Source organism: Salvelinus namaycush, chromosome 18, assembly GCF_016432855.1.
Source record: "Salvelinus namaycush isolate Seneca chromosome 18, SaNama_1.0, whole genome shotgun sequence".
In the NCBI taxonomy this organism is placed as follows: Eukaryota; Metazoa; Chordata; class Actinopteri; order Salmoniformes; family Salmonidae; genus Salvelinus; species Salvelinus namaycush.
In genome coordinates this window covers 40568778-40585168 of record NC_052324.1, presented here as the reverse complement: position 1 = coordinate 40585168, position 16391 = coordinate 40568778, and the positions used below count along the sequence as shown (strand labels likewise).

General features: G+C 45.7%; 2 protein-coding genes across 2 annotated transcripts in view; both read left to right on the top strand.

The window, feature by feature from the left end:
* Positions 1 to 1072, top strand: part of LOC120062817 (neurofilament medium polypeptide-like) — a 28347-nt gene extending 27275 nt beyond the window's left edge. Inside the window, exon 3 of the mRNA XM_039012891.1 lies at positions 85 to 1072. Within this exon, the coding sequence (XP_038868819.1) occupies positions 85 to 734 (650 nt within the window). The 3' untranslated portion in view covers positions 735 to 1072. The remainder of the gene's footprint in view (positions 1 to 84) is intronic.
* Positions 1073 to 8757: 7685 nt separating this feature from the next.
* Positions 8758 to 15363, top strand: LOC120063434 (ubiquitin-conjugating enzyme E2 L3-like). The gene is made up of 4 exons (XM_039013804.1): positions 8758 to 8856; positions 10430 to 10525; positions 10726 to 10912; positions 13374 to 15363. The coding sequence occupies exons 1-4, from the start codon at positions 8830 to 8832 to the stop codon at positions 13526 to 13528; spliced, it is 465 nt and encodes a 154-aa protein (XP_038869732.1). The 5' UTR covers positions 8758 to 8829; the 3' UTR covers positions 13529 to 15363.
* The last annotated feature ends 1028 nt before the right edge of the window (positions 15364 to 16391 follow it).

The window sequence follows — 16391 nt, the reverse complement described above, 5'->3', positions numbered from 1 at the left end:
TTTTCTAAACTGACAGAAAATCATACATCAGATTTTGTTTGTTGACATATTCATAAATCTGCTCATATACAACTCTCTTGCCAGCGGAAAACGGCACAACAAAGGTGAGCAGTGCGGCGAAGAGCACTGCAAAGGAGAGCACTGCGGCAAAGAGCACTGCGGCAAAAAGCACTGCAAAGGAGAGCACTGCGGCAAAGAGCACTGTGGCAAAGAGTACTGCAACGGAGACACCAGTGGTGAAGAGCACTACAAAGGAGAGCATTGGGGCGAAGGGCACTACAAAGGAGAGCACTGTGGCAAAGAGCACTGCAAAGGAGAGCACTGCAGTGAAGAGTCCTGCGGCGAAGAGCACTGCAAAGGAGAGCACTGCAGTGAAGAGTACTGCGGCGAAGAGCACTGCAAAGGAGACACCAGTGGTGAAGAGCACTGCAAAGGAGAGCACCGTGGCAAAGAACACTGCAAAGGAGAACACTACCACTGCAAAGGTGACACCAGTGGTGAAGAGCACTGCAAAGGAGAGCACTGCAGTGAAGAGTACTGCGGCGAAGAGCACTGCAAAGGAGAGCACTGCAGTGAAGAGTACTGCGGCGAAGAACAATGCAAAGGAGAGCACTGCAGTGAAGAGTACTGTGGCAAAGAGCACTGCAAAGGAGAGCACTGCCACTGCAAAGGTGACACCAGTGGTGAAGAGCACTGCAAAGAAGAGCACTGCCAAAGGCACCTCCAAAAACTGAGCCGTTCTAGATCAAGAGGATGGGCCCATATGGTATACTTTATTTTAGTCCATTTACTTGTCAAATACCAGTTTACATTTAAGGAGGATTGTAAACTATTTTCTTAAGCTTTTCTCAGAATATTTGGAATTTTACAACCTGACAATTAAATGAAAAATATATTTTCAAGAATTGTAATGTTTAAATTTTTTCTCATGCTCTTCAGAAACATAAAATACGCCAGAAAATACTATGGTATCAGCAGAGCTCGACAAACAGGGCTGCCCGCTGGAAACCCTCCAGGCCAGTAGATCAACCCTGTCAGTCGCCCGCTTGGGCCAGTGAAAAATATATTGTAATAATGCTATTTTTAATCTAGGTTATGTTAAAAAAAAAAAAAAAAATGTTTTAAACAGATGGATTCCCAAAGCTGTTCATTCGTTACTTAGATTATTTATCACATGCGCGCTGCACACATATAGCATATAATATGTCGGGCAGAGAAAGCACACAGCTCTCAAACTTCTCAATTGTGTAAGACTCCAGCCACCCAAGTCATAGACTGTTTTCTCTGCTACCGCATGGCAAGCAGTACCGGAGCGCCAAGTCTAGGACCAAAAGGCTCCTTAACAGCCCCAAGCCATAAGACTGCTGAACAGTTAATAAAATGGCTACCCGGACTATTTGCATTGGCCACCTTATTTTTGTACTAACATTCTTGCGGTGCTGTATACACACTCACTGGACTCTACCCACACACTGACTGGACTCTACCCACACGCTGACTGGACTCTACCCACACACTGACTGGACTCTACCCACACACTGACTGGACTCTACCCACACACTGACTGGACTCTACCCACACACTGACTGGACTCTACCCACACACTGACTGGACTCTACCCACACACTGACTGGACTCTACCCACACGCTGACTGGACTCTACCCACACGCTGACTGGACTCTACCCACACACTCACTGGACTCTACCCACACGCTCACTGGACTCTACCCACACGCTGACTGGACTCTACCCACACGCTGACTGGACTCTACCCACACGCTGACTGGACTCTACCCACACGCTGACTGGACTATACCCACACGCTGACTGGACTCTACCCACACACTGACTGGACTCTACCCACACACTGACTGGACTCTACCCACACACTGACTGGACTCTACCCACACACTGACTGGACTCTACCCACACACTGACTGGACTCTACCCACACACTAACTGGACTCTACCCACACAGTCACTGGACTTTACCCACACACTCACTGGACTCTACCCACACACTGACTGGACTCTACCCACACGCTGACTGGACTCTACCCACACGCTGACTGGACTCTACCCACACGCTGACTGGACTCTACCCACACGCTGACTGGACTCTACCCACACGCTGACTGGACTCTACCCACACACTGACTGGACTCTACCCACACACTAACTGGACTCTACCCACACACTGACTGGACTCTACCCACACACTGACTGGACTCTACCCACACACTGACTGGACTCTACCCACACACTGACTGGACTCTACCCACACACTCACTGGACTCTACCCACACAGTCACTGGACTTTACCCAGACACTCACTGGACTCTACCCACACACTCACTGGACTCTACCCACACACTGACTGGACTCTACACACACACACTGACTGGACTCTACCCACACACTGACTGGACTCTACCCACACACTCACTGGACTCTACCCACACAGTCACTGGACTCTACCCACACACTCACTGGACTCTACCCACACACTCACTGGACTCTACCCACACACTCACTGGACTCTACCCACACACTGAATGGACTCTACCCATACACTGACTGGACTCTACCCACACACTGACTGGACTCTACCCACACGCTGACTGGACTCTACCCACACACTCACTACACTGATACTCCAACTCACACTTTCACACTCTCCACATACACTGCTGCTACTCTGTTTATTATCTACCCTGACTGCCTAGTTACTTTTACCCCTACCTACATGCAGTGGTGTAAAGTACTTAAGTAAAAATACTTTCAAGTACTACTTGAGTAGTTTTTTTTGGTATCTTTACTTTACTATTTAAATTTTTGACGACTTTTACTTCATTACATTCCTAAATAAAATAATGTACTTTTTACTCCATACATTTTCCATGACACCCAAAAGTACTCGTCACATTTTGAATGCTTAGCAGGACAGGAAATGGTCCAATTCACGCACTTATCAAAAGAACATCCCTGGTCATCCCTACCAACTGATCTGGCAGATTCACTAAACACAAATGCTTTGTTTTTAAATTATGTCTGAGTGTTGGAGTGTGCCCCTGGCAGACAGGTGCATCTGAAAGTATTAGGTACATCTGAAAGCTGTACATGGATGTGGTTTTCCAACAGCAAAGCTCAGTGCAACACAGCAGTGTTGGCATCGTTTATACACTTTTCTTTTTGGTTATGTTGGTTATACTATTGTAATATCAATTGGTTAGAGAGAGCCTCATGCATTTGTCCACTGTAAATAGGCGGAGTAGATTATACTGAGCTGCGAGGCACCAGTCTATGACACGTGACGCGAACGGGCAAAAGCCGTTAGGGAGGAACGCCCTTCTCAAATCAAACAGTAATCTGCGCCGCTCGGTCATGTTGTCAACAAGGCAGCATGATGCATCGTCCTGAAAACATCTATTTTCCATAAAAATACATTTTTAGAATTTTCAAACTAGTTTTCTTTGGGAAGGCAGACAACGCGTTTTTATAAAAAGCAATCACTTTTGCATGTGAAAACCCAGAATCCTACTAATTAGTCTACGTGCTTAATTACGTTGCTTTTGTTTTGAGCCGACTTCGCCATGGGCTTTGAACAGGGAATCTGGCTCACGCATGGGAGGCAACCAGGTTCCAAAACAAATACAATCAACTTTCATCTGGGCCAGATTAATCAAATGCCCTCACTTATACACGAATCCTGTAAAGTTAGTTCTTGTTTAAATTAGGTCTTTGGTCACATTCGCATGACTCAAACAAAAACACCATAATGATTGGTTGACAATCGAGCCTCCCACAACGCAGATCGATGGCTGCATGATGAATGAGGTTGGTGAAAAGCAACTGCAGATGACTGCAGCAAAGATTGGGTACGTTCAAGTAGATACATTTGTCAAGTCGTTGGTCACAGCCTTTCAAAGTGTGTTGCATTGTGGGGCATTAAAATGATCTCACTTGCATCTATATGTCGACTGCGTGAACTTTACAAAAATCCTTTGATTAAAGGTCATGAAGTTTCAACTAAGTTTTTTCAGTTGCTCTTCACCAGCTTCATCCTGAAGCCATCACCTGCATAGTGGGATGCTCAATTGTCAACCATCATAAGGGTGTTATTGTTTGACCCACGCTAAAGTGACAAAAAATTTGACAGGAAGCAACTTTGCCGCGATTCATATGTGTACAGTGGATATGTACATTTACATTACATTTTAGTCATTTAGCAGACGCTCTTATCCAGAGCGACTTACAGTAGAGTGCATACATTTTACATACTGAGACAAGGATATCCCTACCGGCCAAACGACGCTATGCCAATTGTGCGTCGCCCCACGGACCTCCCGGTTGCAGCCAGCTGCGACAGAGCCTGGGCGCGAACCCAGCCCAGCCTGGGCGCGAACCCAGAGTCTCTGGTGGCGCAGCTAGCACTGCGATGCAGTGCCCTAGACCACTGCGCCACCCGGGAGGCGTACAAGTTAATGTGATATTTGAGGCTCACACATGATATATACACACACATGATTTCAGTTTGTAAATGCCTGATATGGGGTTGGAGACATGTTTATTTCGATATTAAATAAATAAATAAAATCCTTTCATAAACAATGTCAGTCACTGCCATGTTGCACTGAGCCTTGCTGTTGGAAATCCACATCCGTGTCCGCTTTTTGTCTGTAGCAGATGCACCTCCTCCCGACTTCACTCCTCGACTTTTGTCTGCAGTCTGTTGCTTTGGCCTTACCACTCAAACAAGCCCATTGACAAGATAGACATGTGACCTCTCTAACAATGGAAATACTCAAAGATGGAAGGCAAGCGGGAGGAGGTGAGATCAGCTGGGACCATTCTAGCCAATGAGAGGGTCGATACGCGTGTGAACAGCAGGCACAACTCCTATACAGCACATAATGTGTTTTTTCTCAAAGTTTCCGGGATGTCACGTGTCCTATCAGTACACTCATAACAGTCTCTACCAAATCGGATGTTCTGGTTGTCAGGGGAAATGGAAAGCGAGCCTGTCATGCAATTTCTGCTTCTGGATTACATACAGAGATCTGTATATAATGACGAGATGCTCATGTTTCCAACCTAACAATGGGAGTCATTGTCCCAAAGGTGGGAAGGCAGGCAACAAGTTTAGGTCCAAAATAAACCCATAGAAACGCATTGGGTTTATTTTGGCGAGAGTGAAACCTCGCTTCGCCTCTTCCTCTCTGCGTTAACAAGGCGACACTCCCATTTTAACTAAGGTTTAATATTTTCCCGGTATTTTCCAAATGTTCCATCCCTAGAATGAATCACTTTTTCATTCTAAAAGCATTAAAAGCCAAAGGCTTCCTGCGGTACAGGGGCTGGGATTAAAAGTAAAAATATAAAAAAATATATAAATATAGGACAAAACACACATCACGACAAGAGGGACAACACTACACAAAGAGAGACAACAACATAGCAAAACAGCAACACATAACAACACAGCATGGTAGCAACACAACATGACAACAGCATGGTAGCAACACAACATGGTACAAACATTATTGGGCACAGACAACAGCACAAAGGGCAAGAAGGTAGAGACAACAATACATCACGCAAAGTAGCCACAACTGTCAAATACCAGTAATCCGGTATTTCCCGACAAAACCGGAAGTGTCATTCAAAAGCGTTATAAAGTATTGTAACGACCCTGGGTTTATAAACTCGGATATCGACTCTGCCGCACGAGCATTCTTTTACGGCACAGTCGATAGCGCGCCGGACCTCAGGCTAGAAGGTCGAGGGTTCGAGACCTGCTCCCTGCCTGTTTCATTACAGTATATAAATAGGCCTATGTCTGGATTTGATTAGAGCTTTGATCGAAAATGCAAGCCTGGTGCTACCTGACCCTGATTGGACATTGGATATTAATTACATTTTATGAGCCCAAACCCCGAAAAGACCAAATGATTGTGCTGTTATCCAATACATAAGATATAGGCTACTGCACATTACGCACGACAGAAAAACATAAAATCCCATAGATGTAGCTAGACTTCAGGAATGATCGTGGACTTCAGGAAACAGCAATGGGAGCACATCGACCGGATAGCAGTGGAGAGTTAGGCAGCCGCCTCTCTGTGCTAGTGGTGGCTGTTCAACAATCTGATGTCCTTGAGATGGAAGCTGTTTTTCAATCTCTCTGTCCCAGCTTTGATGCACCTATACTGACCTCGCCTTCTGGATAATAGCGGGGTGAACAAGTAGTGGCTCAGGTGGTTATTGTCCTTGATGATCTTTTTTTGCCTTTCTGTGACACCGGGTGTTGTAGGTGTCCTGGAGGGCAGGTAGTTTGCCACCGGTGATGCGTTGTGCAGACCGCACCACCCTCTGGAGAGCCCTGCGGTTGTGGGCGGTGTAGTTGCCGTACCAGACGGTGATACAGCCCGACAGGATGCTCTCAATTGTGCACCTGTAAAAGTTAGGTGAGGGTTTTCGGTGACAAGCCACATTTGTTCAGCCTCCTGAGATTGAAGAGGCGCTGTTGCGCCTTCTTCACCACACTGTCTGTGTGAGTGGACCATTTCAGTTTTGTCGGTGATATGTACACCGAGGAACTTAAAACGTTCCACCTTCTCCACTTGATATCATTGGCCACTTAATAAATGGAACACTAGTCACTTTAATAATGCCACTTTAAGAATGTTTACATATCTCGCATTACTCATCTCATGTGTATAATGTATACTGTATCCTTTACTATCTATTCTTTACTATCTATTGCATCTTAGCCGCTCTGTCACTGCTCATCCATATATTTTATACTTATATATTCTCATCCCATTCCTTTACTAGATTGTGTGTATTAGGTTTTGTTGTGGAATTTGTTAGATATTAGGTTTTTGTTGTGGAATTGTTAGATATTAACTGTTAGATACTGCTGCACTGTCGGATCTAGAAGCATAAGCATTTAGCGACACTCGCAATAACATCTGCTGACCATGTGTATGTGACCAATACATTTTGATTTGAGCTATATGCTCTATTGGGTAAATTAATTAATTGTTGACTGCGCTCCATACTGAGATGGGCTGTCTCTCCCCACCCTGGGCGTTGATGATTCATCATGCAGAGGCCGTAGAGAAGCCAGATTTAAACATCAAATATAATTAAACAGTTCCATTTCACGCAATGCTGTTCATATAAATGATTTATTATAATTTACTGGTTTCTCACAGACATTTATCACGGGAAAAGGGAGGGGTTTTGGGCGGTAAATCTCTGTAACCGGGGTTCCCGCATTCAACCCTAATCTTAAACTCCTCTACATTTACTGGATTGGTTGAACAGTGCAGAAGAGGCCTGTTATTTTTCTTCTCTTCGAGACCAGTAGAGTCATCTTAGGCACATCTATCACTCCAGTGTTTAATTGCTATATTGTAATTACTTCGCCACTACGGCCTATTTATTGCCTTACCTCCCTAATCTTACCTCATTTGCACACACACTGTATATAGATTTTTTTCTATTGTGTTATTGACTGTACGTTTGTTTAATCCATGTGTAACTCTGTGTTGTTGTTTGTGTCACACTGCTTTGCTTTATCTTGGCCAGGTCCCAGTTGTAAATGAGAACTTGTTCTCAACTGGCCTACCTGGTTAAATAAATGTGAAATAAAAATATATATATTTAAAAAATGTAGGGAATCTAGTTTCAGGCGTTTATTTTACGCCTGCTACGTTAGGTTACACTCGTAACAAGCATAACGAAATTTATATTCGATTAAAACAAGCCATACCAAATTCGACACTCTCGTGGACCTCCATTTCAAAAAATTCCTCGCTTTGTGAGCAAAACAAAATACGCTACCTTCTGGAAAAGACAGATTCTGGGCATTTTAGGCTATTCCTCTCGCTTCACCTCTTCTCTTTGAGTGCAGTCAAAACTTAGTGACATATGATCACGTTTTTTGTAAAGTTCAGGTAGTCGTCATGTAGGCGCAAGTCTGACAATTTTTATCCCCATAACGAAACACACTTTGGAAGGCGGCCCATTGCCTTTTTGGAACTGGTAACACTATTTTTACGCCACTTCGTTACCGAAGTGCATTTTGTAGCAGAATAGGAGAATTTACGCAGCAGTTTAGAATAATTAACGTAGCAGGTTAGGCGACTGAGGCTAAAGTTAGGAAAGGGGGTGGGATTAGCGAAAATGCTCTCCCAACCTGCTTTGAAAATCACGTTGTATCAAAGCGGAGTGAAAAGAGTGGGCTTGTTTGGTAAGGCTGAAGAAACCGACTGCAAACTGGAGGTGCATCTGCTACAGCAAAAAGTCGGATACTGATGTGGTTTTCCAGCAGTAATGCTCGGTGCAACATGGCAGTGTTGCCATTGTTTAGAAACGTTGTTTTTTGTATTGCCGAAATAAACATGTCTCCAGTCCCCAAATCAAACACTTAAATATAGGTGTGTACATTGCTATCAATTGGGCAGCAAGAGCCTGAAATATCACATTCATTTGTGCATATCCAATTGAATCATGAATATCGGCAAAGTTTCTTCCTGTCTCAGTCATGTATTTGGTCGCGTTTGTCAAACAATAACACTAATGATTGACAAATGCTTCCCACAATGTAGGCGATTACTGCAAATTGCAACGAGTGAGGAGCATGTCGACTGCAGTCGAAACTCCATGTCCTCTGATCACATGGCTGTTGTAAAGTTCATGTAAGCGCAAGTCGGACAATTTGTATCCGCATAATGCATCCAGTGCGTCGCTTTTTGGAACTGCGAAAGCAAGCCGCCCTGTCACCGCAGTGTATTCTGGGTACCCACAGTAGATTCAAGATGGCGGCGAGCAGGAGACTGCACAAGGTAAATCTCATGATCGCACTATTTTCATATATATATATCAACATTTAAGCCGAATGGTCTATCTAAGGGCTTAGTCATTATTCAGCCCAAAGCTGCGGTCATGATGGGTATTTGTCCCGTAACGTTGTGTGTTGAAATAATGTCCCGCTAAAAGCGAGAAGTCACTGTTTCGTTGACTAGATAGCTTTCGTTAGCTAGTTAGGTTAGCTAGCTCAAACTATGGGGTGTATTCATTACCTCTTACATCGGAAACAGTTTACCGTTTGAGAACAAAACAGAGTGAACGAAACGGAGAGGGACCTACCTCAGTCTATCCAATATAAACTCGTTTTCGTTGCAAAACGTTTTGTAACATACCGTCAGACGGAACGGTTTGCCACAGAATCAGCGTAATTAATACACTCCTGGTTTGGAAACACCGGCAAATTTAAGCCAAATTGAGGATCACAACAGGGAAACCAGTATGCAATGTTGCTCGCAAATACTTAGAACTGACACCAATCTCCGGCACGGAAGGAAAAATTGACACATCGAATTCTTATTGTCACAACCTTGCGATTGCTGAACAATTTTCATTATTGAACTAGGCTACTGTAGCTAGCTAGCTACGCCAACTGTCTGAGCGGTTTGTTTGATGGCTAGCTACTTTAGCTAGCTAGCTCCCCATATCGCCCAAATAGCGTTAGCTACCTAGCTAAACCAAGAAAGGGCGTTTCACTTACAATGTGAGTCAGGTGCCCAATCTCATTGTCCCAATGTTTAGAGGATTAGCAAGTCGCACAACGGTTTTACTTAACGTTTCAAGTTAGCCCTGTTTATCAATGCGATTTAGCTATAGTCACGTTAACTGCTGTAACGTTAGCTAGCTATCTCGCTAGTCAGCTAATGTAGTAGTTAACGACTTTATAAACTATGTGCTTTCGTTTTAGAAACGAAACCGCAAGTGGTTAGCTAGTAATAGCATTAACTAATAGCATTAACTATCACTGCACATATGGTTGTGGAAGTACATTTAGTCAAGTGTTATATTTGATAGTTATAGTTTGTCACAAACATTAACGTTGGATAGCTAGCCATTTATGTAGGCCTATAGGCCTATACTACTAACGTTAGATAGTCAGCCAGATATGGCTCTTATCAACACGACGGCATTGTAGAACATTTACTCATGGTGCAGTTATCTCATGAGGTCATCATGAAGGTTTGCAGCAGTAAACGAAACCGAAACGTTTTCTAGACCTAACCAATAATAAACACTCCGCAAACTGAATTGTGTTGACAAAACATGAATTAGTAAGCTTTCTGGCTTTTAGGTTTGTTTACATCAACAAGACATGTCGATGCCATATTTGCTTCATTCACGGACATTGATGCCTCACAGGCAGATGGCTCTCTGTTTATGCATAATGACTTGAATGACATCTGACTTATTGTAGTGAATGCGGAGCCACAGTCATTGGAAGTTGTCCTAACCCCTTCCTAAGAGTAGGATTGTACATTACACTCATGTTCCTTTTCCTCATTGGAGGGGTCGCTTAACATGTCATAATGTTGTATGTCGCTCTCTTTTCAGGAACTTGAAGAGATTCGCAAGTCTGGAATGAAAAACTTCCGAAACATTCAAGTGGATGAATCCAACATACTGACCTGGCAAGGTCTCATTGTCCCTGTAAGTGTTTTTTTATTCCTTATCATCGTCATGGTTTCACAATTCTCTCATGAAGGCTATTAAGGTCACAGAAGCCCTGCTGTAGTTATAGAACTATTACATGTATGGAATGTCGTTACAGAGTTACACGGGTTGCTCCTTGGGTATGGTCATTGTCGCACTAACTGTGGTTTATTTTCTACACATTACTTCTCTAATAGGACAACGCTCCTTATGACAAGGGAGCTTTCAGGATTGAATTAATCTTCCCCGCTGAGTACCCCTTCAAGCCCCCCAAGATCACGTTCAAGACGAAGATCTACCACCCCAACATCGACGAGAAGGGACAGGTGTGTCTGCCTGTCATCAGCGCAGAGAACTGGAAGCCAGCCACCAAAACGGACCAAGGTGGGTGAGCCTCAGTCTCCCCATACTCACCCTCTGGTGGGAGTGCGGTCAGCCCTCTGGTGGGAGCGCTGAAACATTAGCTTGGACTTTTACACACATAACAGTGCTGGATTTTCCTGAAAGTTGAGTTTCGCATACGTGTCAAGTCGGGACCCCTCTAACCACTAGGCTACATGCCTCTAACCACTAGGCTACATGCCTGCCCCTCTAACCACTAGGCTACATGCCGCCCCCCTCTAACCACTAGGCTACATGCCTGCCCCTCTAACCACTAGGCTACATGCCGCCCCCCTCTAACCACTAGGCTACATGCCGCCCCCCTCTATCCACTAGGCTACATGCCGCCCCCCTCTAACCACTAGGCTACCTGCCTCCCCCCTCTAACCACTAGGCTACCTGCCTCCCCCCTCTAACCACTAGGCTACCTGCCTCCCCCCTCTAACCAATAGGCTACATGCCGCCCCCCTCTAACCACTAGGCTACTAGCCTCCCCCCTCTAACCACTAGGCTACTAGCCTCCCCCCTCTAACCACTAGGCTACCTGCCTCCCCCCTCTAACCACTAGGCTACATGCCGCCCCCCTCTATCCACTAGGCTACCTGCCTCCCCCCTCTATCCACTAGGCTACCTGCCTCCCCCCTCTAACCACTAGGCTACCTGCCTCCCCCCTCTAACCAATAGGCTACATGCCGCCCCCCTCTATCCACTAGGCTACATGCCTCCCCCCTCTAACCACTAGGCTACCTGCCTCCCCCCTCTAACCAATAGGCTACATGCCGCCCCCCTCTATCCACTAGGCTACATGCCGCCCCCCTCTATCCACTAGGCTACATGCCGCCCCCCTCTATCCACTAGGCTACTAGCCTCCCCCCTCTAACCACTAGGCTACTAGCCTCCCCCCTCTAACCACTAGGCTACCTGCCTCCCCCCTCTAACCACTAGGCTACCTGCCTCCCCCCTCTAACCACTAGGCTACATGCCGCCCCCCTCTATCCACTAGGCTACATGCCGCCCCCCTCTATCCACTAGGCTACATGCCGCCCCCCTCTATCCACTAGGCTACATGCCGCCCCCCTCTATCCACTAGGCTACCTGCCTCCCCCCTCTAACCACTAGGCTACCTGCCTCCCCCCTCTAACCAGTAGGCTACATGCCGCCCCCCTCTAAACACTAGGCTACATGCCGCCCCCCTCTAACCACTAGGCTACATGCCGCCCCCCTCTAACCACTAGGCTACCCCCTCTAACCACTAGGCCACCCTCCTCTAACCACTAGGCTACCTGCCACCCCCGTAATACCCTGACACTGGAGCAACCTGCCTCCTCCGTAATACCCTGACACTGGAGCAACCTGCCTCCTCCGTAATACCCTGACACTGGAGCAACCTGCCTCCTCCGTAATACCCTGACACTGGAGCAACCTGCCTCCTCCGTAATACCCTGACACTGGAGCAACCTGCCTCCTCCATAATACCCTGACACTGGAGCAACCTGCCTCCTCCGTAATACCCTGACACTGGAGCAACCTGCCTCCTCCGTAATACCCTGACACTGGAGCAACCTGCCTCCTCCGTAATACCCTGACACTGGAGCAACCTGCCTCCTCCGTAATACCCTGACACTGGAGCAACCTGCCTCCTCCGTAATACCCTGACACTGGAGCAACCTGCCTCCTCCGTAATACCCTGACACTGGAGCAACCTGCCTCCTCCGTAATACCCTGACACTGGAGCAACCTGCCTCCTCCGTAATACCCTGACACTGGAGCAACCTGCCTCCTCCGTAATACCCTGACACTGGAGCAACCTGCCTCCTCCGTAATACCCTGACACTGGAGCAACCTGCCTCCTCCGTAATACCCTGACACTGGAGCAACCTGCCTCCTCCGTAATACCCTGACACTGGAGCAACCTGCCTCCTCCGTAATACCCTGACACTGGAGCAACCTGCCTCCTCCGTAATACCCTGACACTGGAGCAACCTGCCTCCTCCGTAATACCCTGACACTGGAGCAACCTGCCTCCTCCGTAATACCCTGACACTGGAGCAACCTGCCTCCTCCGTAATACCCTGACACTGGAGCAACCTGCCTCCTCCGTAATACCCTGACACTGGAGCAACCTGCCTCCTCCGTAATACCCTGACACTGGAGCAACCTGCCTCCTCCGTAATACCCTGACACTGGAGCAACCTGCCTCTCCCGTAATACCCTGACACTGGAGCAACCTGCCTCCTCCGTAATACCCTGACACTGGAGCAACCTGCCTCCCCCGTAATACCCTGACACTGGAGCAACCTGCCTCCTCCGTAATACCCTGACACTGGAGCAACCTGCCTCCTCCGTAATACCCTGACACTGGAGCAGATGACAGGAAAATAAAAACTTGCACTAGTCATTTTAGGTTCTCAGTGTAGTAATTGATTTTGTAGTAATGCGTTTGTTTTCCCTGTCTATTCTGCAGTAATTCAGTCCCTGATTGCGTTGGTGAACGACCCCCAGCCAGAGCACCCCCTGAGGGCAGACTTAGCAGAAGAATACTCAAAGGACCGGAAAAAATTCTTTAAGAACGCAGAAGAGTTTACAAAGAAACATGGAGAAAAGAGACCAATGGACTGATCACCTGACCAGTGTGTAGCCCTTTCTCTCTCCCTTCCTCACCCCCACAACCAAATGTATGTCTTCTTTTCCCTTCTCTCTGTACCTTCCCCCACTCTCTCTTCCCCATCTCCCCACACATCCTCTCCTCCATTCTTTCCTCACACATACATGTCATCCTAGCAGCCCAGGAGCAGCCTCGCTCCGGCGCCTGGCTGCAGCCTCGCCCCAGCCTACCCTTTACGCAGGACCCTGGATCAGACAGGTTTCTCCTCCTGGTGAGAGTTGGAGGCCGTTACTAACTTTCTACTATTTTCTTAAATTAACATGAAAAAGACAGGAAAACATAAATGGTTAGAGTACTTCCATGTTAAAGATGGTGAACTAAGGAGGGGGGGGGGGGAGTAGAAGGAAATGATAAAAAAAAAAAAATCCTGTGTTTTTAGTTTTGCTGTTTGTTTAAAAAGAGGAAGAACAAGAAATTACAGCTTGAGTACCGTATGCATCTTGTGGTAGCACTAATTTGTGGAAGGAGATTTTTTCTGACAGAGAATGAAAAGTTGTGGTTCTGCTTTTCTTATTTTCTGTTTCCTGTTCTCTAGTCTCACCCTGGTCTGTCACACCCCAAAATGAAATGTTAGCTAGGCCCTGGAAGTATGTGCTGAAATGTTTTCCTTTTGACTTCTCTGCTTCTGTAGTTGCACTGTATTCTGTGGAACAAGCCCTCATCGTTGTCCATCCACTCAGTTTGGAGCCAGTCCACTGAGCAGACTGAAACAAAATGGCAACCGATTTAATAAGCCAATATTGTCATCAGTTACAAGTGTAATTGACTGGTTGATAATTGTCTCTGTTTTATTCTCCCCGTTGGTCCAAAATGACTTTTTAGGATTGGAAAACGGAAGAGTACTCATAATGTACTTCAGTTTCCATTATTTTCTGTTTTATGAGGATGCTCCTCTTTGCATTGGACATATTTTCTCCATTTGTATTCTGAGACCTCCTTCTGAACCAAAAGCATTTATCTCCCTCTGTGTTTTATAAGGCGGCTGTATACCCCACCCACTGCAGTCTGCTCAAGACAAAGTGGGAAGTGAAAACAGTAGTTCTGACTCCTCACATTTAGCTGTACGTCTACTATCCAGTCTGTTGGCTGTAAGTCTACTCTCCAGTCAGCTCATCGTCACTCCCACCCGTATGGTCAAACGGAACATACACATTTCAAAATCGGAACCCCACCGCCTTTCTCTCGACATAAATATAATCTTGTCACCGTGAACCAAATCTTATTTGTCATCACGAGAGACTAACACACGTATATATGTATATCTGAGTGGCCGATATAGCCACTGGAACAGAACAGCCCCCCCCCCCAAGGTCTTAGTGAAGGGTCAGACCTGATTGGGGCAACGCCAGGGGACTGAAGTTGAGTCCAAAATGACACCCTATTCCCTTTATAGGGTTCTGGCCAAATTGTAGGGCACTTATGTGCTGTGTTCATACACAGTGCGCTATATAGGAAATAGGGCTCTGGTCTAAAGTAGTGCACTATATAGGGCTCTGGTCTAAAGTAGTGCACTATATAGGGTTCTGGTCTACAGTAGTACACTATATAGGGAATAGGGCTCTGGTCTATAGTAGTGCACTATATAGGGAATAGGGCTCTGGTCTATAGTAGTGCACTATATAGGGAATAGGGTGCCATTGTTTAACACAGACTTATTTTACCTCACAGTGACAGTGGTCCTATGTAACAGGTACCTTACACTGAGCTGGGAGAGGTCTGTCTGCCAGTAGGTTGTAACAGCTGTGTGATTCAGTCCAATGTTTCATAATAAAGATGGCTAACCATTTGGTCCCATTGTCTGGCTGCTGTGAGCTTGTCCCTGTGGCTGGGTGAATGACTGCTGTGAGCTTGTCCCTGTGGCTGGGTGAATGACTGCTGTGAGCTTGTCCCTGAGGCTGGGTGAATAAATATGTTGGGAATGGGAACACTTTTTAAAATGTTAGTTTTAGAGGGACGGTGCAACATTTCTTGTTTAATAAAGTGTGTGTTTTAAATAATTTTCAACTGCAGTCCCTGGGCAAGATATATACTGTAGACGTGAAGGGGAAAGGCAAGATTCAACAATAGGTAAGTTAATGTGTAGGGATTCAGCAGTTGTGAAGGCGGGACAAAGTCTGTGGTCAGAGTGACACCATAGAAAGGGATTCCACTATACATTAACGGACATTTCCATAATAGGCTGGTCTGTATTTCAAATCCGGAAACAATGGACACAGCTGAAAGTTGTAGCCTACATGAAAGTCAGTGGCTTGCCTGACAAGGCAAACTGTGGATGGGATAGTGTTCAGACTTTTTAATTTGGCTTCTAGCGACAACCTGCCACTAGAGGGCACCATACTCGAGTCACATTTTATTTAATTGTGTAAAATTCAAAAGGAATAAATGCACAATGATTAGCGATAACTTGGCTATATACACGGTACCATTACTGTGTTGATGTGCAGGGGTACGAGGTAATTGAGGTAGATATGTGCATATATGTACAGATAAAGTGCCTAGGCAACAATATAGATAAACTGTAATAGCAACGTATGTGAGGAGTCATAAATTATTGCAATAAGGGTCAATACAGATAGTCAGGGTAGCTATTGGTTAACTATTTAACTATCTATACTGAACCAAAATATAAATGCAGCATGTACCGTGTTGGTCCTATGTTTCATGAGCTGAAATAAAAGATACCAGACATTTTCCATATGCACAAATAGATTATTTCTGTCAACTTTTGTGCACAAATTTCTTAACATCTCTGTTAGTGAGCATTTCTCCTTTGCCAAGATTATCCATCCACCTGACAAGTGTGGAATATCAAGAAGT